Below are 18,778 nucleotides of genomic sequence, written 5' to 3' on the forward strand. Positions count from 1 at the left end.
GCAGGAATTATAATATAGTCCTTTTTCTTTGAACACTGAATGGACACTTCACATTTACAAAGCATTTCTCGACTGGGGAAATATGACAAGTTATAAATGCAGCAAAACCAGCGACCTACCAAAATATTGGGTAATTTCTCAGCACTACTTAACACTTCACTCTCAAAAAGTTAGTAGAGACCTTTGAAGTACATGACTGTCTGTTTTTGGGGAATGAAGAACGAGTCCAATCATCATACTTGAGTATTCTTTCAGGCAAGTGGGATGGAAACTACTCAATTGTCTGATAACATTTAGCAAGTTAATAGTGCCATAATATATAGCCAGTGTCCTTTGCATGCAGGTTGAGACAATACTGCTCCCAAACAATTACACTGGAAAGAAAATTAGAAATGAAAACACAGATTCACACCATTCATTAGATCTTAACATGAATTTCTACGCAGAACTAAAAAGAAAGACCAATGCATGCAACCATAGAAATATTCAAATATTACAGGAATCACTAAAACCATGACTACTCTTCTTGTGATTCCCAAAAAGTGTGTTAATACACAAAGGCTTCAATGGTGTTTCCTGCAAAGTAACTCTCACTTGAAAAATTAAAATCACCCAAGACAAATTTATCATTGACATAATTAATAAACCATAAAAATACTTGTGGTTATTAGTTTAAATTTTATCGCCCCATAAAGTGTAAATCCAACGACATGTGGATTACCTGTGCAGATATAAATAAGCAGAGGGAAGTGAATTACTCAAAAATTCTTACTCCTAAAAAAAAAGTTACAAAAGTCAAAATAGAAGCAACTCCATTTAATATTGGAATTATGTGATTCAGAAGAAACTTTTGCTTGTATCAAATAGTCAATTGCTTCATCCCAGGTTTTTGGAAATTCTTCCTGATATTCTGAAAGTCTTCTACAATCTGCTTACATGAACACATCTTTGGTTTTCAACACCTTTATTCTGCTTGCCTTTCTTACATTTGAGAGTAAGAGTATGAATTTCCTCAATGCCTGCTGCAAAGCTAAATATTTTACTTTCCCTTCTATTTTCCACTCCCACCATACAACCTTTCCTCTCAAGTAAGGAGAGGAAGTATCAAGCTATGTCAAGAAAACCCAACTTATCCACAGTGAACAAAATGTCCATAGAGCCTTATTCTTCTGGGATAAAATACATTACTAACCGGAGCGACAATAGCAGTAATCTCAACATTCAAATGTTGAAACAATTTCATTATGCATGTCATTCAATTTTCAGTTGCAATGAAGAACAACATTTTGGATAGTAATTAATTTCAAGGTAAGTAATCCAACATATACTCCATGACAAGTAATCTGGAAAAGTAATGAAATACCTTTTTGCTCCGCCAACAACGACAAAAGCTCACTTTGTCACCAATATCCTCGATATCGAAAACATCTGCTACTTTGGCCAGATCTTTCCTTATATCAGGATTGATCATATTTGTCTACAAACAAGAAAGAAAAAATGTTATTGGACCAACACACAACATACAAAACAAAGTATGTTTCCAACAATGAATCCTACAAGAGCAATGGCAAAGGTTAAGATAAATTAGTGAATTTATTAATAATCTGAAACTCAATTTTTGAAATAATTTTGCATTTCATGAAATTATTCAGGCTTTCACATCTGCTGTTTGTAAAATTCAGTGGTTCAGTTGGTTCTATGGCAGAATGGCCATACTTCAACATTTCTTCGTTCCAATGTTTTGCCAGTGCATGTAATAAAAGGAAACCCTTGAAAATGACAACCTTGTCATTTAACAATATTTCATTAAAGTTTAGCATGCATGCATCCCACTCTGGCATACTTCGTATTACAAATCTACCCCAGTCTCTGATACTTCCAACTGCAGATTAATCTATCTAGAAGCGCACAAATTTGTGTATCTTACACCCTGCACCATGCATGTAGAAGGGTTTGGGTGACAAATGGTTCCCTCAGAGAAATTATCAGCAGCCCCCTCCCTGCACCAAGAATTAAAATTGTTTTAGTGTGTCCCCCATCACTCCCATGAACAAATCAACTTCAAGAAATTTTATCCTCCCAGGAAAACTTAGCTATTACATATATGCTCTTCAGCCTTGTTTACTAAGGCTGGCAAATAATCTGGATTTTAGAGAGAGGATAAGGTACTTTATAAACTGGAAGATGCATGTGTATCAACACCTTGCATCCAAGCTCCCTGCAATGGGGAAGTAAGGACAACTCAAAGCACAAGCATGTCAAAAGGTTTTGAATTAAATGTCTTTGAAGCTGCCAGATCAGTTAAAAAGTTAGTTCCCTTGTTTTATATCCTTATTTCTGCCCAGGACATTGTCAGGGAAGAAAGTTTTCTAGACATTTTGAAGTCAAAATTTGGAAATAATTTCATTAAGGGGAAGTGAAATCTCTTACTAATTTTGAATATAAATGAACAAGCTTTATTAGTAGAATTACATGCATTTTGTTGTCCACAGTAATCATTCAGAATGTAAAGTTTTAATTATTTTGTACGAAGATTTATTAGAAGAGAGGTCCTGTTTTGTGTATTATTTGCATGAGGTATTCCGCCTGGTCTCCGTGCCGCTCCTAGAGAGTTGAAGATGTAGTTTAAGTCTTGACTGGCAAAGCAGTTGAAGGTGGCAAAGAAGGTTTCCTGTAACAAGATACTTGCCACCTTTTATGTGTTGTATTTAAAGGTGCAAAAAAGCCTCAAACGATTGAAGTTTAGTAAAAATTAAGTTATTCTACAGAAAAGAAGAATATCTAACAAGTCCAGGGGTTTGCAGACAATCCCGAGCCATAGATCACAATGAGTTAATTTAAAATATAAAAGAACACTCAAAACATTCGCCATTTTTGGCAGATGATTGGAGCATTTTTCATTCTGCTTCCCAACTTTTACTTTGCCATAATTTTGACAGAAGACCACCATAGCTTGGCAACCAATTTAGATTTTTATTGACTGGCAATGACTGATCCAGTGTAGGTCTTTTGTCTTCTAAACTCACTATGTTGCTGCTTATATCACGGCAATGCATAAATCTTTCACCAAACAGGACAACCATTAATTACATTATTTTGTGTATCTTCTTACAAACTTTGAACCAAATGGTCGAAGTATAAAAGATAGAAATGGTGCAGCTAAAAAGATCACAGAAAACTTCTTTGCAAATAAAAGCTAAATAAACCATTTTTTTTTCCAAACTGTTAAAAATCTTGCACCAAGGACCAACACGCCAGTGGCCCAAATTTGAACTGTCAGTCTTGCTCCAGTCCTGACTTACTTAAGGGTGACAATTTTTGCGCATAAAATCCAAAAGGTCCACATTAAAATGGTGCTATTAGGTGAGCACTGAGCCCAATTAAAATCTTTTGCAGAAGGAATTCTATTTGTACCATGTACCTAGCCACCAGCTCCAGTTAGTCATCCAAATTTGTTTGATATACTGGAACATAGCTATAGTATGACAGATGTTTGGATGGCTTTTATAGAAATGTCTACTGGTCTGGGATAAACCAAAAACTTCTTACCCTATATGCCTTTTTCAAATAGGAACTGAGCACCAAGAACTGCCTCCTCCCCCTGGAGTGAAGGATCTGGAGTGAAGATCCAGTAGAAAACCAGTTAATGGTCTGTGCAAGTATTGATAACGTGCAGTTTTTGGATGAGTCATACTGACAAAAAAGTTATGACTCTGAGGTTGAAAATAAAATTTTGAAGACATTCACACTGGTGAAATATTAACCAGAAATGAGAAGGAAGAAATACTGCAAATCCTCATAAGAAAATGTTTTCGAATCACCCTGGGATACACAGGACTAAAAATGCAAGCCAAGACTAAAAAAGCAAGCTATTTTTCATTAAACTATCCTGCACCTTTTGCTTTAAAGGAGGTACCTCTTGCTTTAAAGGAGGCAGCAGGTCAAGAGAGATCAGCAAGACACTGAACCAATGTATTCTTGAGACCATGAAATCATTTTAACTATCCACTGCTACCAGTAAAATATCTATGTGGAGATGCAATTCTCTTACACAGCACCCATTCCCCTAACCGAAGTATTGAAATGAAAAGAGGTATTGGTTACTATTTAAGCTATTGCTGAAAACCAAACGGTACCAAATGCGTAACTTGTACAAATCTGACTTCTGTTATTGACAAGCCCTTACACACCAGTTGTAGACCCATTACAGCACTTTTTAAATAGAGACAGTCCCATTAAATGGTTTTACCATTTGGTTTAAATGTGTGGTTTTACCATTTGGTTTAAATGTTATTAGTTGGTGTGTTTAAGAGAGCTGTAGACCAAGCCTTAGGCCTAAGTCTATTACAGAAAACATTGTTACACTTGATATCATGATCATCTCAGGAGCTTAGTCTGAACGTATCGATGTATTAGGAGAGGTATAACGAAAATTTTTACCAATTTTTTTTTTTTGGTTTGTGGTTTTAGGGCGCAAAACTTCTATGGTCATTAGCGCCCAGCCATTCGTAGGAAACAGGAAAAAAACGAAATTTAAAATCAGCAGCAATGGGAACAAAGTCATAAAATTTGAGAAACTAAAGGCAGAAGGAATGCTTAAAAATCCACTATAGAAAGGGGTTGGTTGTCCCCAAAAAAAGCTTCAAATGACTGACGTCAGTTCACTGTCACTAATAAACTGTAGAACGCGGTCAGCTGAGCGCGTGTCATCTGCTAAAATCGACGATAGATCAGGCGATAGCTGTAGAAGGGAGCGTAACGGATTAAAATAGGAGCACTCAATTAAAAGGTGTCTGACCGTCCACAGCTGAGAGCAGTGGGGACAGAGTGGGGGAGGATCACTGCTTAAAAGATGTCGATGGCTAGAAAGACAGTGCCCTATCCGGAGTCTAGCTAAAATTACCTCCTCCCGACGACGCGTTCGGGAGGAAGAGGTCCAAGCGCAAGGAAGGGCTTTCACTTCCCGCAATTTATTATGGGGAAGTGTTGACCAATGCGCATGCCATAAATGAGCAACTTGGCGACATAAACCGCTCCGTAGATCGGTAAACGGAAGAGACTGAATAGCTGGCCGAGGAAGAGAGACTGCAGCCTTGGCCGCTATATCGGCTGCCTCATTCCCACAGATACCAGCGTGTCCCGGGAGCCAGAGGAACGCCACTGAGACACCCCCCAGGTGGAGCAAGCGCAGACAGTCCTGAATCCGGTGGACCAGAGGGTGCACAGGGTAAAGAGCTTGGAGACTTAGGAGAGAGCTGAGAGAATCTGAGCAGATTACGTACTGTATCCGCTGATGGCGGCGGATGTAGTGGACAGCCTGGAGAACAGCGTAAAGCTCCGCAGTATAAACCGAACACTGGTCGGGAAGCCGAAAGTGATTTGGGGTGTCGCCAACAATATAGGCACTCCCTACACCTAACGATGTTTTCGAGCCATCGGTGTAAATAAATGTGGCTTCCGTCATTTGTGCACATAGAGCAGCAAATGCCCGACGGTAAACAAGTGCAGGGGAACCATCCTTGGGAAATTGACATAGGTCTCTGAGCAAGTCGATCCGGGGATGGAGCCAAGGCGGTGCTGTACCCCAAGTTGTCAAGAAGGTTTTAGGAAAGCGGAAGGAAAGAGAATGGAGCAGTTGACGGAAGCGGACTCCTGGGGGTAGTAGGGAGAAGGAGCGGCCTGCATACCCGACATCAAAGGAGGCGTCGAAAAAAAGGTTATGGGCTGGATTAGCAGGCATGGAAGACAGATGGCTAGCATAACGACTCAGGACTGCCCGCCGATTGGACAGCGGAGGTTCAGCAGTCTCAGCATAAAGGCTTTCCACAGGGCTGGTGTAAAAAGCTCCAGACACTAAACGTAATCCACGGTGGTGGATAGAGTCGAGACGCCGAAGAATAGACGGCCGAGCAGAGGAGTAGACTATGCTTCCATAATCCAATTTCGAGCGCACTAAGGCGCGATAGAGGCGGAAAAGGACCACCCGGTCCGCTCCCCAAGAGGTACCATTCAGGACACGGAGGGTGTTAAGGGAACGCAGACAGCGAGCCGAAAGATAGGAAACGTGGGAGGACCAGCACAGTTTTCTGTTAAACGTAAGACCCAAGAATTTAGCGACGTCGGAAAACTGAAGGTTGACAGGACCTAGATGTAAGGAGGGCGGAAGAAACTCCTTACGTCGCCAAAAATTAACACAAACGGTCTTACTGGGTGAGAAACGGAAGCCGGTTTCGACGCTCCACGAGTGGAGGCGATCGAGACATCCTTGAAGACGTCTTTCAAGAAGGCTGGTCCGTTGAGAGCTGTAGAAGATCGCAAAATCGTCCACAAAGAGGGATCCCGAGACATCAGGAAGGAGACAATCCATAATTGGATTAATGGCGATGGCAAACAGTACAACACTCAGCACGGAGCCCTGGGGTACCCCGTTTTCCTGGGAGAAAGTACGGGAGAGAGTAGTGTTCACCCGCACCCTAAATGTGCGCTCTGCCATAAATTCGCAAAGAAAAAGGGGCAGCCGGCCTCGAAAGCCCCAAGAGAACAGTGTGCGGAGGATGCCTGTCCTCCAACAGGTATCGTATGCTCTCTCCAGATCAAAAAATATTGCTACCGTTTGGCGTTTCCGGAGAAAATTGTTCATGATATAAGTGGAGAGAGCAACAAGATGGTCAACGGCAGAACGATGCTTTCGGAATCCGTATTGGGCTGGTGTTAAAAGACTGCAGGATTCCAGCCACCAAGCTAAACGGTAATTCACCATACGCTCCAAAACCTTACAGACACTACTCGTGAGAGAAATGGGGCGATAGCTGGAGGGGAGATGTTTGTCCTTTCCAGGTTTCGGAACGAGAACGACAATAGCTTCCCGCCATCGCCTGGGTAAGGTACTGTCGGTCCAAATTCGATTATAGAGGCGAAGGAGGTAACGCAGGCTATGGGTTGATAAATGCAGCAACATTTGGACATGGATACCATCCGGTCCTGGGGCGGAGGAGCGAGAAGAAGAGAGGGCATGTTGGAGTTCCTGCATGGAGAAAACAGTATTGTAGCTTTCGTGATTTTGAGAGGAGAAAGCAAGATGTCGCACTTCCGCTGCACGTTTCTTCGGGTGAAACGCTGGCGGGTAATTTGAAGAGCTCGAAATCTCAGCAAAGTGCTGACCCAATGAGTTAGAAGTTGCGACGGGGTCCACTAAGGTATCATGCGCGACAGTGAGCCCAGAGACCGGGCAGAAACTAGGCGCGCCTGAGAACCATCGAAGCAGACTCCAAACTTCCGAGGAGGGAGTGAAGGTGTTAAATGAGCTAATAAAGAATTTCCAGCTTGCCTTCTTGCTATCGCGGATGACACGATGGCATCGCGCACGGAGCTGCTTATATCGGATACAGTTGGCCAAAGTTGGATGGTGACGGAAAATGCGAACAGCACGTCGCCGCTCACATATTGCGTCACGGCATGCCTCGTTCCACCAAGGAACTGGGGGGCGCCGGGGCAATTCGGAGGTGCGTGGTATTGAACGTTCCGCAGCTGTGAGAATAACGTCGGTAACATGTGTGACCTCATCGTCGACACTGGGAAAGCGACGGTCATCGAATGTCGCTAGAGACGAAAAAAGTGTCCAATCGGCTTGGGCAAACTTCCAGCGTCGTGAGCGCATATATGGCAGTTGAGGCTGCAGTCTAAGAACACATGGAAAGTGGTCACTCGAGTGTGTATCGTCAAGGGCGAACCATTCGAAGCGCCGAGCTAGTGGAACAGTACCGACCGCAAGGTCCAAATGAGAGAAATTTGTCGTGGAGGCTGACAAATATGTGGGGACCCCAGTGTTGAGGCAGACTAGATCTGCTTGGTGGAAGACGTCTAGCAATAGTGAGCCACGTGGACAAGGATGTGGAGATCCCCAAAGCGGGTGGTGGGCATTGAAGTCCCCAACCAGCAAATAGGGGGGTGGAAGCTGATCAAGAAGATGAAGGAGATCAGCTCGTGCCATTGGTGTGGACGATGGAATGTATACCGTACAAAGAGAGAACGTGTATCCAGAAAGGAAAAGACAGACGGCGACAGCTTGGAAGGAAGTGTTTAAGTGGATTGGGTGATAATGGAGAGTATCATGGAGCAGAATCATGAGTCCTCCATGGGCTGGAGTGCCTTCAACAGAGGGGAGGTCATATCGGACGGACTGAAAATGAGGGAGAACAAAGCGGTCATGGGGACGCAGCTTTGTTTCCTGAAGACAGAAGATGACCGGCGAGTAGGATCGTAAGAGGATCGACAATTCATCCCGATTGGCTCGAATGCCGCGGATATTCCAGTGGATAATGGACATAGGGTGAACAGAAAATGGAGGAACGTGACCAAGGGTGCTGTCAACTCAACGACTGCTCAGAGCTTGCGACCAACAGCATGGAATGGCATTCAGTCGAAGGCAGAAGATCCTGATCCATAGGTTGGTCAGGAGCAGCTCCTGCCACCAACGATCGGCCAGTTGACCGGCCACCAGCAGTGCGCTTCAGCGACACAGAAGACGGCCGAGGGCGATTTCCACCAGGTGGTGCTGTAGATGGGACACGCCTTGGCGGAGAAGGAGAGGAACTGTGTTTCTTCGTAGCCTTCTTGGAAGTATGATGTTTAGATGAAGGAGGAACCGATGGTTGTGAAGTTGCGGTACGTAAAAACTCGTCACGAGAATGCTCTTTTTTCGAAGACTTGGCGTCTGACTTTTGGGCTCGAGATTTAGCAGAACCCGACGAAGGGTGAGCCATAGAGTTGGCAGGCGAAAGTGGTGAGGTTGAACGGGCGATCTTTGCGCTGGCCGATCTGACGACCGTGGTATTAAAGGTGAGGTCGCAAGTCTGCGTGGCCGCCTCCTTTGTTGGCCGAGGAGAAGCAAGGACAGTGCTGTATTTTCCTTTCTGAGGCACAGTGGGCTGTCGACTGGCAAGTAACTTTCGAGCAGCAAAGGTCGACACCTTTTCCTTCACTCTTATTTCCTGGATGAGTTTTTCGTCCTTAAAAACGGGGCAATCTTGAGAGGAAGCAGCGTGGTCACCCATACAGTTGATGCAGCGAGGGGATGGAGGTGGACAAGCACCCTCATGGGCATCCTTGCCACACGTAGCACATTTGGCCGGATTGGAACAGGACTGGCTGGTGTGATTGAACCGCTGACATCGATAGCAACGCATAGGGTTTGGGACATAAGGGCGAACGGAAATTATCTCATAGCCTGCTTTGATTTTTGATGGGATTTGAACTTTGTCAAATGTCAAGAAGACAGTGCGGGTTGGAATGATGTTCGAGTCAACCCTCTTCATAACCCGATGAACAGCTGTGACGCCCTGGTCAGACAGGTAGTGCTGAATTTCTTCGTCAGACAATCCATCGAGGGAGCGTGTATAAACGACTCCACGCGAGGAATTTAAGGTACGGTGCGGTTCCACCCGGACATTGAAGGTGTGGAGCAGAGAAGTACGCAGCAATTTTTGAGCCTGGAGGGCACTGTGTGTTTCCAACAACAGGGTGCCATTCCGTAATCTGGAACAAGACTTTACAGGACCCGCAATTGCGTCGACACCTTTCTGAATAATGAAAGGGTTGACCGTGGAAAAGTCGTGACCTTCGTCAGACCGAGAAACAACAAGGAACTGTGGCAACGATGGAAGAACCGTCTGTGGCTGAGACTCTGTGAACTTATGTTTGTGAGCAGACATAGTGGAAGGTGAGGAAACCATTGCGGAAGAATCCCCCATGATTACCGGCATCTCCGACGGCGTGCTCCTCCCTTGTGGGGGCCCTCACCGAGGGCACACCCGCCTTAGGTGATTGTTCACACCTCAGGTCACACCTCCCGACAAACGGACGGAGGGACCAATCGGCACTTTCGGAAGGTATCAGCTCGGGTAATCACCCCTCCCTGGGCCTGGCCGTTACCAGGGGGTACGTACGTGTCCTACCTGTCTACCCAGGGCGGGGAATTACGCGTTACCCCGTCACCGGCTACGCACGGAAGTGCGTGGGTCGGCCTTCAGACACGCACAGGGAGGAAAAAAGAGAAAGGGAAAGGAAAGAAGAGGGGGTCTCAAACGCCGCAGCAGAGAAAAGGGCAAGGAGAAGAGGGAAGGAAAAGAGAAGGACAGAGGAAGGACGAGGACTGGCAAGTGTAGAAAGCAAGGAATTTGGAACAGTTTCGAGCGTCCGTCTCCGGACGTAGGCACAAACCATACTCCCAGAAGGGGAGAAAGGGAAGGAAAGAGCCAGAGGTGAGGGGGGGGGGGGGCGAAGATGGGGGACGGGGAGGGATGCGGAAAGGGAAGGGAAGGTATGCAGCCCGGAAAGGAAGGAGGGCCACATTAGCTCGGGGTCCCGTGCTCGCTACGCACGTGTCCACAAAAGAGTTGTGGACCCCCTGGGGGGAATTTTTACCAAAGAGGATCACAGTGAAATTGAGCTAATCCTCTTTTGGAGTACACTCCCTGGACTCAGTACACTTCATCCATACACAGTGCATCTCATTTATCTTGACCACCCTAAATAACTGTCTGTCCAGATGCAAATTACAATATGTTTCAAGCTAATGCTCTCTGGCCATGATGGGGACATAAATCAACATGATTGCCTTCATTGTAGCTTTGTTTTTACAGAAATATGAACAGCAGTACAAGTTTTTAAATGGCACCCTGTATATTTTATTCGGTAATTCATTTCCTCTCCTATAGGCCTATTCAAAAATGTACCACAATGTACCATTCCCTGAAACACAATGTTATTAATTACATAACAAAACATTAATGATGACGCTCCCAGTGCTTAGTGCAGGCATTCGGGGGTAATGGAACACATCCACGTGCTGACATTGACAGGGACAAACGTAAACATGAGTAGAATGTGCACCTGTCATTCCGTCAGACATCATCAGTTGAAGAGTTGTGTGAGTAGAATGTACACCAAAGAAGAGAAGGTAGAAAAGCTACTCATCTATAGGGAATGGAAGTTAGCAGAACAGTAATCGCAATACTGTTTTCTTATGTATGGGTACATTTGGTACAGTAGTTTAGTCCTTTTAAATACTGTTGCATAGAGTAGGCACACAGTAAAGGCTGTCCTTAGAACAAACTGCATCGACATAACGTTTCTTTTATTGTTGCTGTTGTTGAAGGTAAGTGAAATGTTACGCAGGCAGCGGAACCGTACGGAGAGCGATATACTGACAAGAACCCACCTTCCTGACAGGTATTTTCTCGTGACGCTTCAGGAAACAAAGTTTCAACCCACAACAACGCAATCCTCGTCGCACTCGCACAGACGAAACTGTCGAAGTTACTGTTCTCTCTTCCGTAGCTATGAGTCCACATATGAGCACACAACAGCTTGAACACGAGATTGGCATTTCTAAACCAAGTGTACATCGTATTCTTACACATCACCAGTTCCATCCTTAGCATTTACACCTACATCATCAAGAACTGCATGGAAATGATTTCCAGAATCGTGTACAGTTCTGTCAGTGGGCACAGTAGCAAATCCTCGCGAACCCGAACTACTTTTCCAATGTTATATTTACCAATGAATATTCCTTCTCAAACAAGGTAAATACAAGGAACATGCATTATTGGTCCAGCTACAACCCACGGTGGCTTAGACAGGTGGAACATCAGCATCAATGGAGAGTTAACATCTGGTGTGGGATGCTTGGTACTACAATTGTTGGCCCTTATTTCATTAATGGTAGTCTATAAACAGCACATCGTAAGCTGACTTCCTCAGACAAATTCTTTCTCCTCTTCTGGATGAAATGCATGTCCAGCACAGAATGCCTTGCATGCACATCACGTTCTGAACTGAAGGTATCCTGCCAGATGGATTGGTCGAGGAGGAACAGTTACTTGACCTGCTAGGTCTCCTAATTTAAATCCTGTGGACTTTTTTTTTTGGACACATTAAAGACGTTGTCTATAGCAATATTCCAGCAACTCGAGAGAACATGCAGGAAAGTATTATGTTTGCTTTTAATTCTCTTCAGCAGGCAACACTGAAAGCAGTAAATAATCCTTTCGTTCAACGAGTGCACTGGCGTATTAGTGTCCAGGGTCACCACTTTGAGCACCTTTGAACGTTCTACTCCAGGGCAATTGGTACAGGAGAGTCAAAGTCAATTTTGTTTTATGTTTTTACTTGCTTTTCATTTGTTTTCTGACAACTCCAGCAAGCGGACGAGTATGTGATCCCAGGCTCAAAGTCAATGCTGTGTTAAGTAATTAATAATGTGTTTTAGTGATTGATACACTGTGATACATTTTTTAATAATGTCTTTAGGAAAGGAAATGAATTACAGTAAAAACTATTTACCATCACTCTTTAAACTGTCATTTTCTGTTAACCGTCATTGCTGTAACAGCATAATAATACTGTAATAACATAATGCTCTAAGGTGACGCGTTTGCTTTATTTATTTTGTCTATTTTAGTGGGAAGTGAATGTACCCACCTGCCGTAGAATGTTACATAAAATATGACCTTCAGTTGACGTGCTAACATATCTCCCCCTTTTCTTGCCTTTGTCTCACTTGAGTCAACAATCACCACTGGATCGGTTTCCAGTTGTGGCAAGAAGACTAATTGTCGCAGTGTATCTAGCAGGCTGAGCCGCGTTACGTGTTTTCCACTTGAATAAGCTTTATTGACTAATATTTTACACTGCCGTATTTAGTGCAGGTGTGTGTGATACAGTGACTTGATAAAATGTCTGAAAAACGTAAACATGTTGTTTTAGGACTTAATCAAAAACTTGAAATTATAAAACGCTTCAGGAATGGCGAAACTGCGACAAGTTTAGCACTGATTTATGGTATTGGAAGAACAACAATTAACGATATAAAACGTGATGCTGATAAAATAGAACAACATGTGTCAACAATGCAGAGCACGGATGGAGATGTGCGAACAAGAAAGACAATGAAACCTGCTAAATATGACGAATTGGACACTGCAATGTACCGATGGTTTATACAAGCAAGAAGTCATGGGCTTCCACTTTCAGGGCCTATAATAATGGCCAAGGCGGTTGAAATAAACAACAAATTTGATGGTGACTCATCTTTTAAAGCAAGTATTGGATGGCTCAACAAGTTTAAATTTCGTCATGGCATTCGCCAACTTGATATCAGTGGAGAAAAACTCAGTGCGGATAGCTCTGTAATTGATGAGTTCCGGGAACAATTTAAAGAAAAAAAATGGCTGAATTGAATCTTGTTAGGGAGCAAGTTTACAATTGTGATGAAACTGGGCTTCATTGGAAGGCTTTACCACAAAAGACATTAGCATCACTCTCTGAAAAAGCTGCTCCAGGTTTCAAAGCACAAAAAGGTCGCATCACTGCTTTGGTTTGAGCAAATGCGACCAGCAATCAGACTCCCCTGCTTACGATTGGGAAATCAAGAAAACCTCATGCATTCAAGAATTTGAATGCTCTCCCTGCACAATACTACACCCAGAAGAGTGCTTGGATAGATCAATCAATTTTTTCTGACTGGTTTCACAAACAATTTGTACCTCAAGTTAGAGCACATTTGGCTGAAAAAAGTTGCCACAGAAAGCGCTATTGCTATTAGACAATGCCCCAACGCACCCTACTTGTGAAATGAAAAGTTATGACGGCAACATAACATGTCTCTTCCTTCCAGCAAACAACTTCACTTATACAGCCCATGGATCAGGGAATCCTCGAAAACATGAAACGTCGTTATAGAAAAATATTTATCGAAAGTTTGCTCTCATCTGATGAATCAACATCTGTAAAACAGTTTTGGAGGTCTTACAGTATTAAAGATGCCATTTTCAATGTTGCCAGTGCATGGAGTGATTTGTCAGTGTCAAATCTCAAGAACATCTGGAATAACCTTTGGCCTCAACCTAGAGGCGAAGAATTGGAGGAACCTGAGTGTGGAACAGTTTACGAGATGGTCAATTTGTGTAATAATTCACAAATCAGCACAAATTTGAGGTCAGAAGTATCAGAGTGGTTAGAGTGTGACAAAGTGGACGGGGTTTTCAAATTTTGAGTGATGACGAAATTGTTGCCAGCGTAAGTGCCACCAAAGAAGAAGAAGAAGTGGCTCATGAAGACGAGTGTTCAAACCATGAAGAAAAGCAAACTATTAGCCATTTAGAGGCCGAAACAATGCTGTCCAAGTGTATAGAATGGTTTGAAAGCCAATAAGAGGCTAATGCAACGCAGGCACTACTGCTCCAAAAAATACGAAATATTGCCGCAGTGAAAGCTCGAACATCAAAAAGGCAGAAGAAACTGGCTGACTATTTCCAAGCTAGATAAACTATTTCACCCGTAAGTTTACAGTACAGTACTGTACCGTACTGTAAACTTACAGGTGAAATAGTACTGTACATTACGTATTTTGCAACTGTTGTAGCTACTGTACAGATGTTTTTATCATGTAATAAATAGTTTTATTTGCTATTACACTTGTGTTTAATTTGTTTTCGCTCCGAAATATTACTGTGAGTGATATGTGTCTATACATAAAATAATTAATTGAGGTTATGTTTTGGAGGAATACAGTGTTTGTTATCCGTCTATTCGCTGAACCGTCACGACCACGGTCCCGAAGATGACTGTTAATCAAGTTTCCACTGTACCGAATAAAAAATACAAGGTGCCATTTAAAAAAGTCATACCACTGTTCATGTCTTTGTAAAAAACAAAGCTACAACGAAGGCAATCATGCTGATTGATGTCCCCCTGATGGCTAAAGAACATTAGCTTTTAACATTTTGTAATTCGCATCTGGACAAACAGTTATTTAGGGTGGTCAAGATAAATGGGACATCCTGTACATTATTCCTCGCTGAAGACAGTACATGCCGAGTGCCAATGGGGCGACCAGGAGCGTGAGTTTGACATTAAGCAAAGCGAAGAAATGTCTAACTATTACTTCATCCTAAAAAACAGAAGTATTAAGATGCCAGATGTTTTGTACTACAGAATTCTATGCAACATCTCAAGGGGATTTTGATAATGATGAAGGGAACTACCAAACGTATTGCAATTGCCAAACAAATTTTGGGGAAGCACGAACTAAATTGCACCACCACAGAGGTGGTGAGGCATTAACTGTGATATAGTGATTCAAGAGATTAAGATATCCATCAGTAGGACAGATAACTATAGTGTAAGTGTTGCACCAAAAACTGCAAAGATGGGTATTATCCATATGGGAATTTGAGACAGGTTATGAGGAGGGTAGTAATGTCATCATATGCACTATCATGATTACCTGCAAATTTACAATATCATTTGAGGAACACAAAAGGAAAGTGTTCCTCTATTTCTTGAAATCTGGAGTAGTGGGTGTAAATTAGCTATTATGAACAAATAAGATACAGATCCTTATTTAAAACATGTCATATGCTCTTTGAAAAATAATAATTGGCCCAAGGAAGAAAGTGACCTCTGTTAAATTTTTAAAGGTACACTTTACTGGAGAAATGATCTGTAAAGTGAGAGCTGGGAGATACGTATATGGAAACTTGGTTGACCAACAAATTTTTTATATTCACCAAGCATGAGGGCTAATACTAGAAATGTTCTAAATTGCTAGTTAATAAAAGACATGAATTCACAGTGTAAAGACTAACTGTGCGCTACACTACCTACAGGTCTACAAGATTTCACTGCTATTTATTTCTGCAGACCATTGAAGGAAAGGACGTAGTCTAGACTGTGTATTTGACACATTAACGTGTTCGTCCAAATATATGTGAGTATACCCATTCAAAGTCACTGTTACAAATGCTGCCAGATGCTGTTTAAAGAAATATTACTTTGTGAAGTATCAGATTGCAGGACTACTATCTAACAGTAGTCAGTTCACAGGGAAGTAGTTAAATTATGCTTGGAAGAAGAATTTCCAAATACCTCTCCCAACCCAGGTGAACAGGTTGGTTGGTTGGTTGGTTGCATTAAAAGGGGGGTGGAGAGGGGGGAGGAAGGGATCAAATTACTAGGTCATCAGTCCCTAGTTCTGAATACAACAATGCCACAAGGATGAGATAAAAACACGAGAGACTGGCATTACAAAATGGAGAGAAAGGAAAAACCACAAGAATGACAAGGGCAACACACACTTAAATGGACAAAAGGGGACAAGAAAACAACATAAATGCAAGAAACAGGTAGAAGATATTAAAATGACAAAACAGATTACCATGGCTGGCTGACCATGAGAATAAAATGGAGAAGCCAGCCTCACTGCAACACATTAAAACGTCCACCCTAAAAGCACTAGGGTGGAGGACACAGTGGGACAAAGGACGTGCGCTATAACTTACATCAAATGATAAAGCCCACTCTCACAAATAAAATGTAAAACTAAATCAGCCGATGAGGCATTCTCAGATAAAATTAGTGGCAACAAGTCCGGTAACCAAAGATTTCGTCGCAGGGTACTCTAAGTGGAACAGTGCCCCAGAATATGGGCCACTGTCAACAAGCCACCACATCGACACTAAGGCACGTCTTCTTGGCACAGGAGGTAGCCGTGGGTTGCCCAAGCATGGCCAATGCAAAGCCGGCAGAGAACCACGGAGCCCCTGCAAGAGGCCACTTGGAGGACTGCCACACATTCATAGTCTCTTTAATGGCACGCAGTTTGTTGTGCTGTACTAAGACTATGCCATTCTGTCTCCCAAAGCCAAAAAGCCTGGCGGCGTAAAAACAAACACAGGTCAGTTATTGGGATGCCGATCTCCATAAGCGGTTTCCGTCTAGCCTGTCTGGCCAGCCTGTCAGCAAGTTCGTTGCCTGGGATAGAGCCCCACAAACACCACTGAACAACCGGACCGTTCCAGAGCATAGATGGACTCCTGGATGGTCGCTACCAAAGGATGGCGAGTGTAGCACTGGTCGATAGCTTGTGGCCTGCTCAAGGAATCAATACACAGAAGAAAACTCCCAAGGCATGAACAGATGTGCTCAAGAGCACGAGACATAGCCACCAGCTCTGCAGTGAAAACACTGCAGCCACCGGGCAAGGAATGCTGTTCAATATGATCTCCATGGACACACGAAGCAGACATGACCATCAGCCATTGAGCCATTTGTGTAAATCATTTCATGGCCTCGGTACATGTCAATAATCGAGAGGAAGTGACAGTCGAGAGCCGCAGCGTGAACCGAGTCCCAAGTCCTTTGCACCATGTGAAAGGTCCAAGCGCAGCCGCAGCTTAGATGTACAGGAGGTGTATGTGAATGGACCTGGAGTATATGTGGTAAAGGCAAGGACTCCAGTTCAGATAGAAGGGATCGAACGTGAACGTCAATTGTAAGCCCTGACCTGGGTCACCAATGTGGGAGATGAACTGCCGTGGGTGGGGAAAGAAGACTAATTCGGATGCTCAGGAGAACTACGAATGTGTGCAACGTAACTGGTGAGCAGTTGTGCACGTCGGATCAGCAATGGAGCGACTCCGGCCTTCACCAAGACACTCATCACGAGACTCGTTCTAAAAGCTCCTGCCGCTAGGCGAATGCCACAGTAGTGCACTGGGTCAAGGAAACGGAATGCTGAGGGCACTGCTGAACCATAAACCAGACTCCCATTGTCAAGGTGGGATGGAACAAGGGCTGTGTAGAGCTGCAGCAGTGTAGAGCGATCTGCACTCAATTGGTGTTGCTCAGGCAGCAGACAGCATTGAGGTGCTGCCAGCACTCCTGCTTAAGCTGATGAAGGTGAGGTAGCCAAGTCAATCGGGTGTTGAAAACCAGTCCTAAGAACCGATACGTCTCCACTGCAGTGAGTGGATCGTCATTAAGATAAAGATCAGGTTCCGGATGAACGGTGCGACACCAACAGGGGTGCATGACACAGGACTTCGCAGCTGTTAACTTTACGCCGTGGGCTAGAGCCCATGACTGCACCTTGTGAATGGCTCCCTGTTGGTGCCCCCCTCAGCAACACCAGTACTGGAGAAGCAATATGAAATGCAGAAGTCATCCTCATACAGAGAAGGGGGAGATCAATGGCACGACAGCTGCTGCTAGGCCATTGGTGGCCACTAAAAATAGAGACACACTCAATAGGGAACTCTGCGGAACGCCATTCTCCTAAAAATGTGAGGAACCATGGGAGGCATCAACTTGTACGTGGAAAGTACGGAGCAACAGGAAGTTTTGGATAAAAATCAGGAGTGGGCCCCAGAGACCCCACTCATACAATGTGGCAAGGATATGATGTCGCCAGGTCGTGATGTACGGTTTTCGTAAATCAAAGAAGACGGCAACCAGGTGTTGGCATCTGGAAAAGGCTGTTCGGATGGCAGACTCTAGGGACATAAGGTTATCAGTGGTAGAGCGACTTTGGTGTAAGCTGTCCTGACATTGAGCCAGTAGGCTGAGAGAGTCCAGGACCCAATGCAACTGCCAACACACCATATGTTCCAGCAGCTTACAAAGAACGTTGGCGAGGCTGGAAAACATTTGATCTTTGCACAGACTTGGAAAGGTGACAAATGGCACCCAATGGTCAGGACTTATCTCTCCTAACACTCCTGCTTCTGTCTGATAAGTTGGCGAACATGAGCATGGAGCCATTTAAAGGCTCTGAGGTGCTCCAGGGAATGATGCTGCTTATGCCATTTCAGAGCTCGCCGACGCTCCTTAATTGCTTCAGCAACTTCCGACGACCACCAAAGGACTGTCTTTCGCAGGGGGCACCCTAAATGGTGAGGGATCATGTTTTCTGCCACAAACAATTGTTGTAGTCACC

General features: G+C 43.8%; 1 protein-coding gene across 3 annotated transcripts in view; it reads right to left on the reverse strand.

Moving 5' to 3' along the window:
- Window positions 1–18,778, reverse strand: part of LOC124619643 (CDGSH iron-sulfur domain-containing protein 2 homolog) — a 118,425-nt gene that overhangs the window by 64,433 nt on the left and 35,214 nt on the right. For all 3 annotated transcript variants that reach the window (XM_047146176.1, XM_047146183.1, XM_047146168.1), the window contains exon 3: window positions 1,364–1,477. In XM_047146176.1, the coding sequence (XP_047002132.1) occupies window positions 1,364–1,477 (114 nt within the window). The remainder of the gene's footprint in view (window positions 1–1,363; window positions 1,478–18,778) is intronic.

The sequence above is a fragment of the Schistocerca americana genome, chromosome 1 (assembly GCF_021461395.2).
Source record: "Schistocerca americana isolate TAMUIC-IGC-003095 chromosome 1, iqSchAmer2.1, whole genome shotgun sequence".
Taxonomy (NCBI): domain Eukaryota; kingdom Metazoa; phylum Arthropoda; class Insecta; order Orthoptera; family Acrididae; genus Schistocerca; species Schistocerca americana.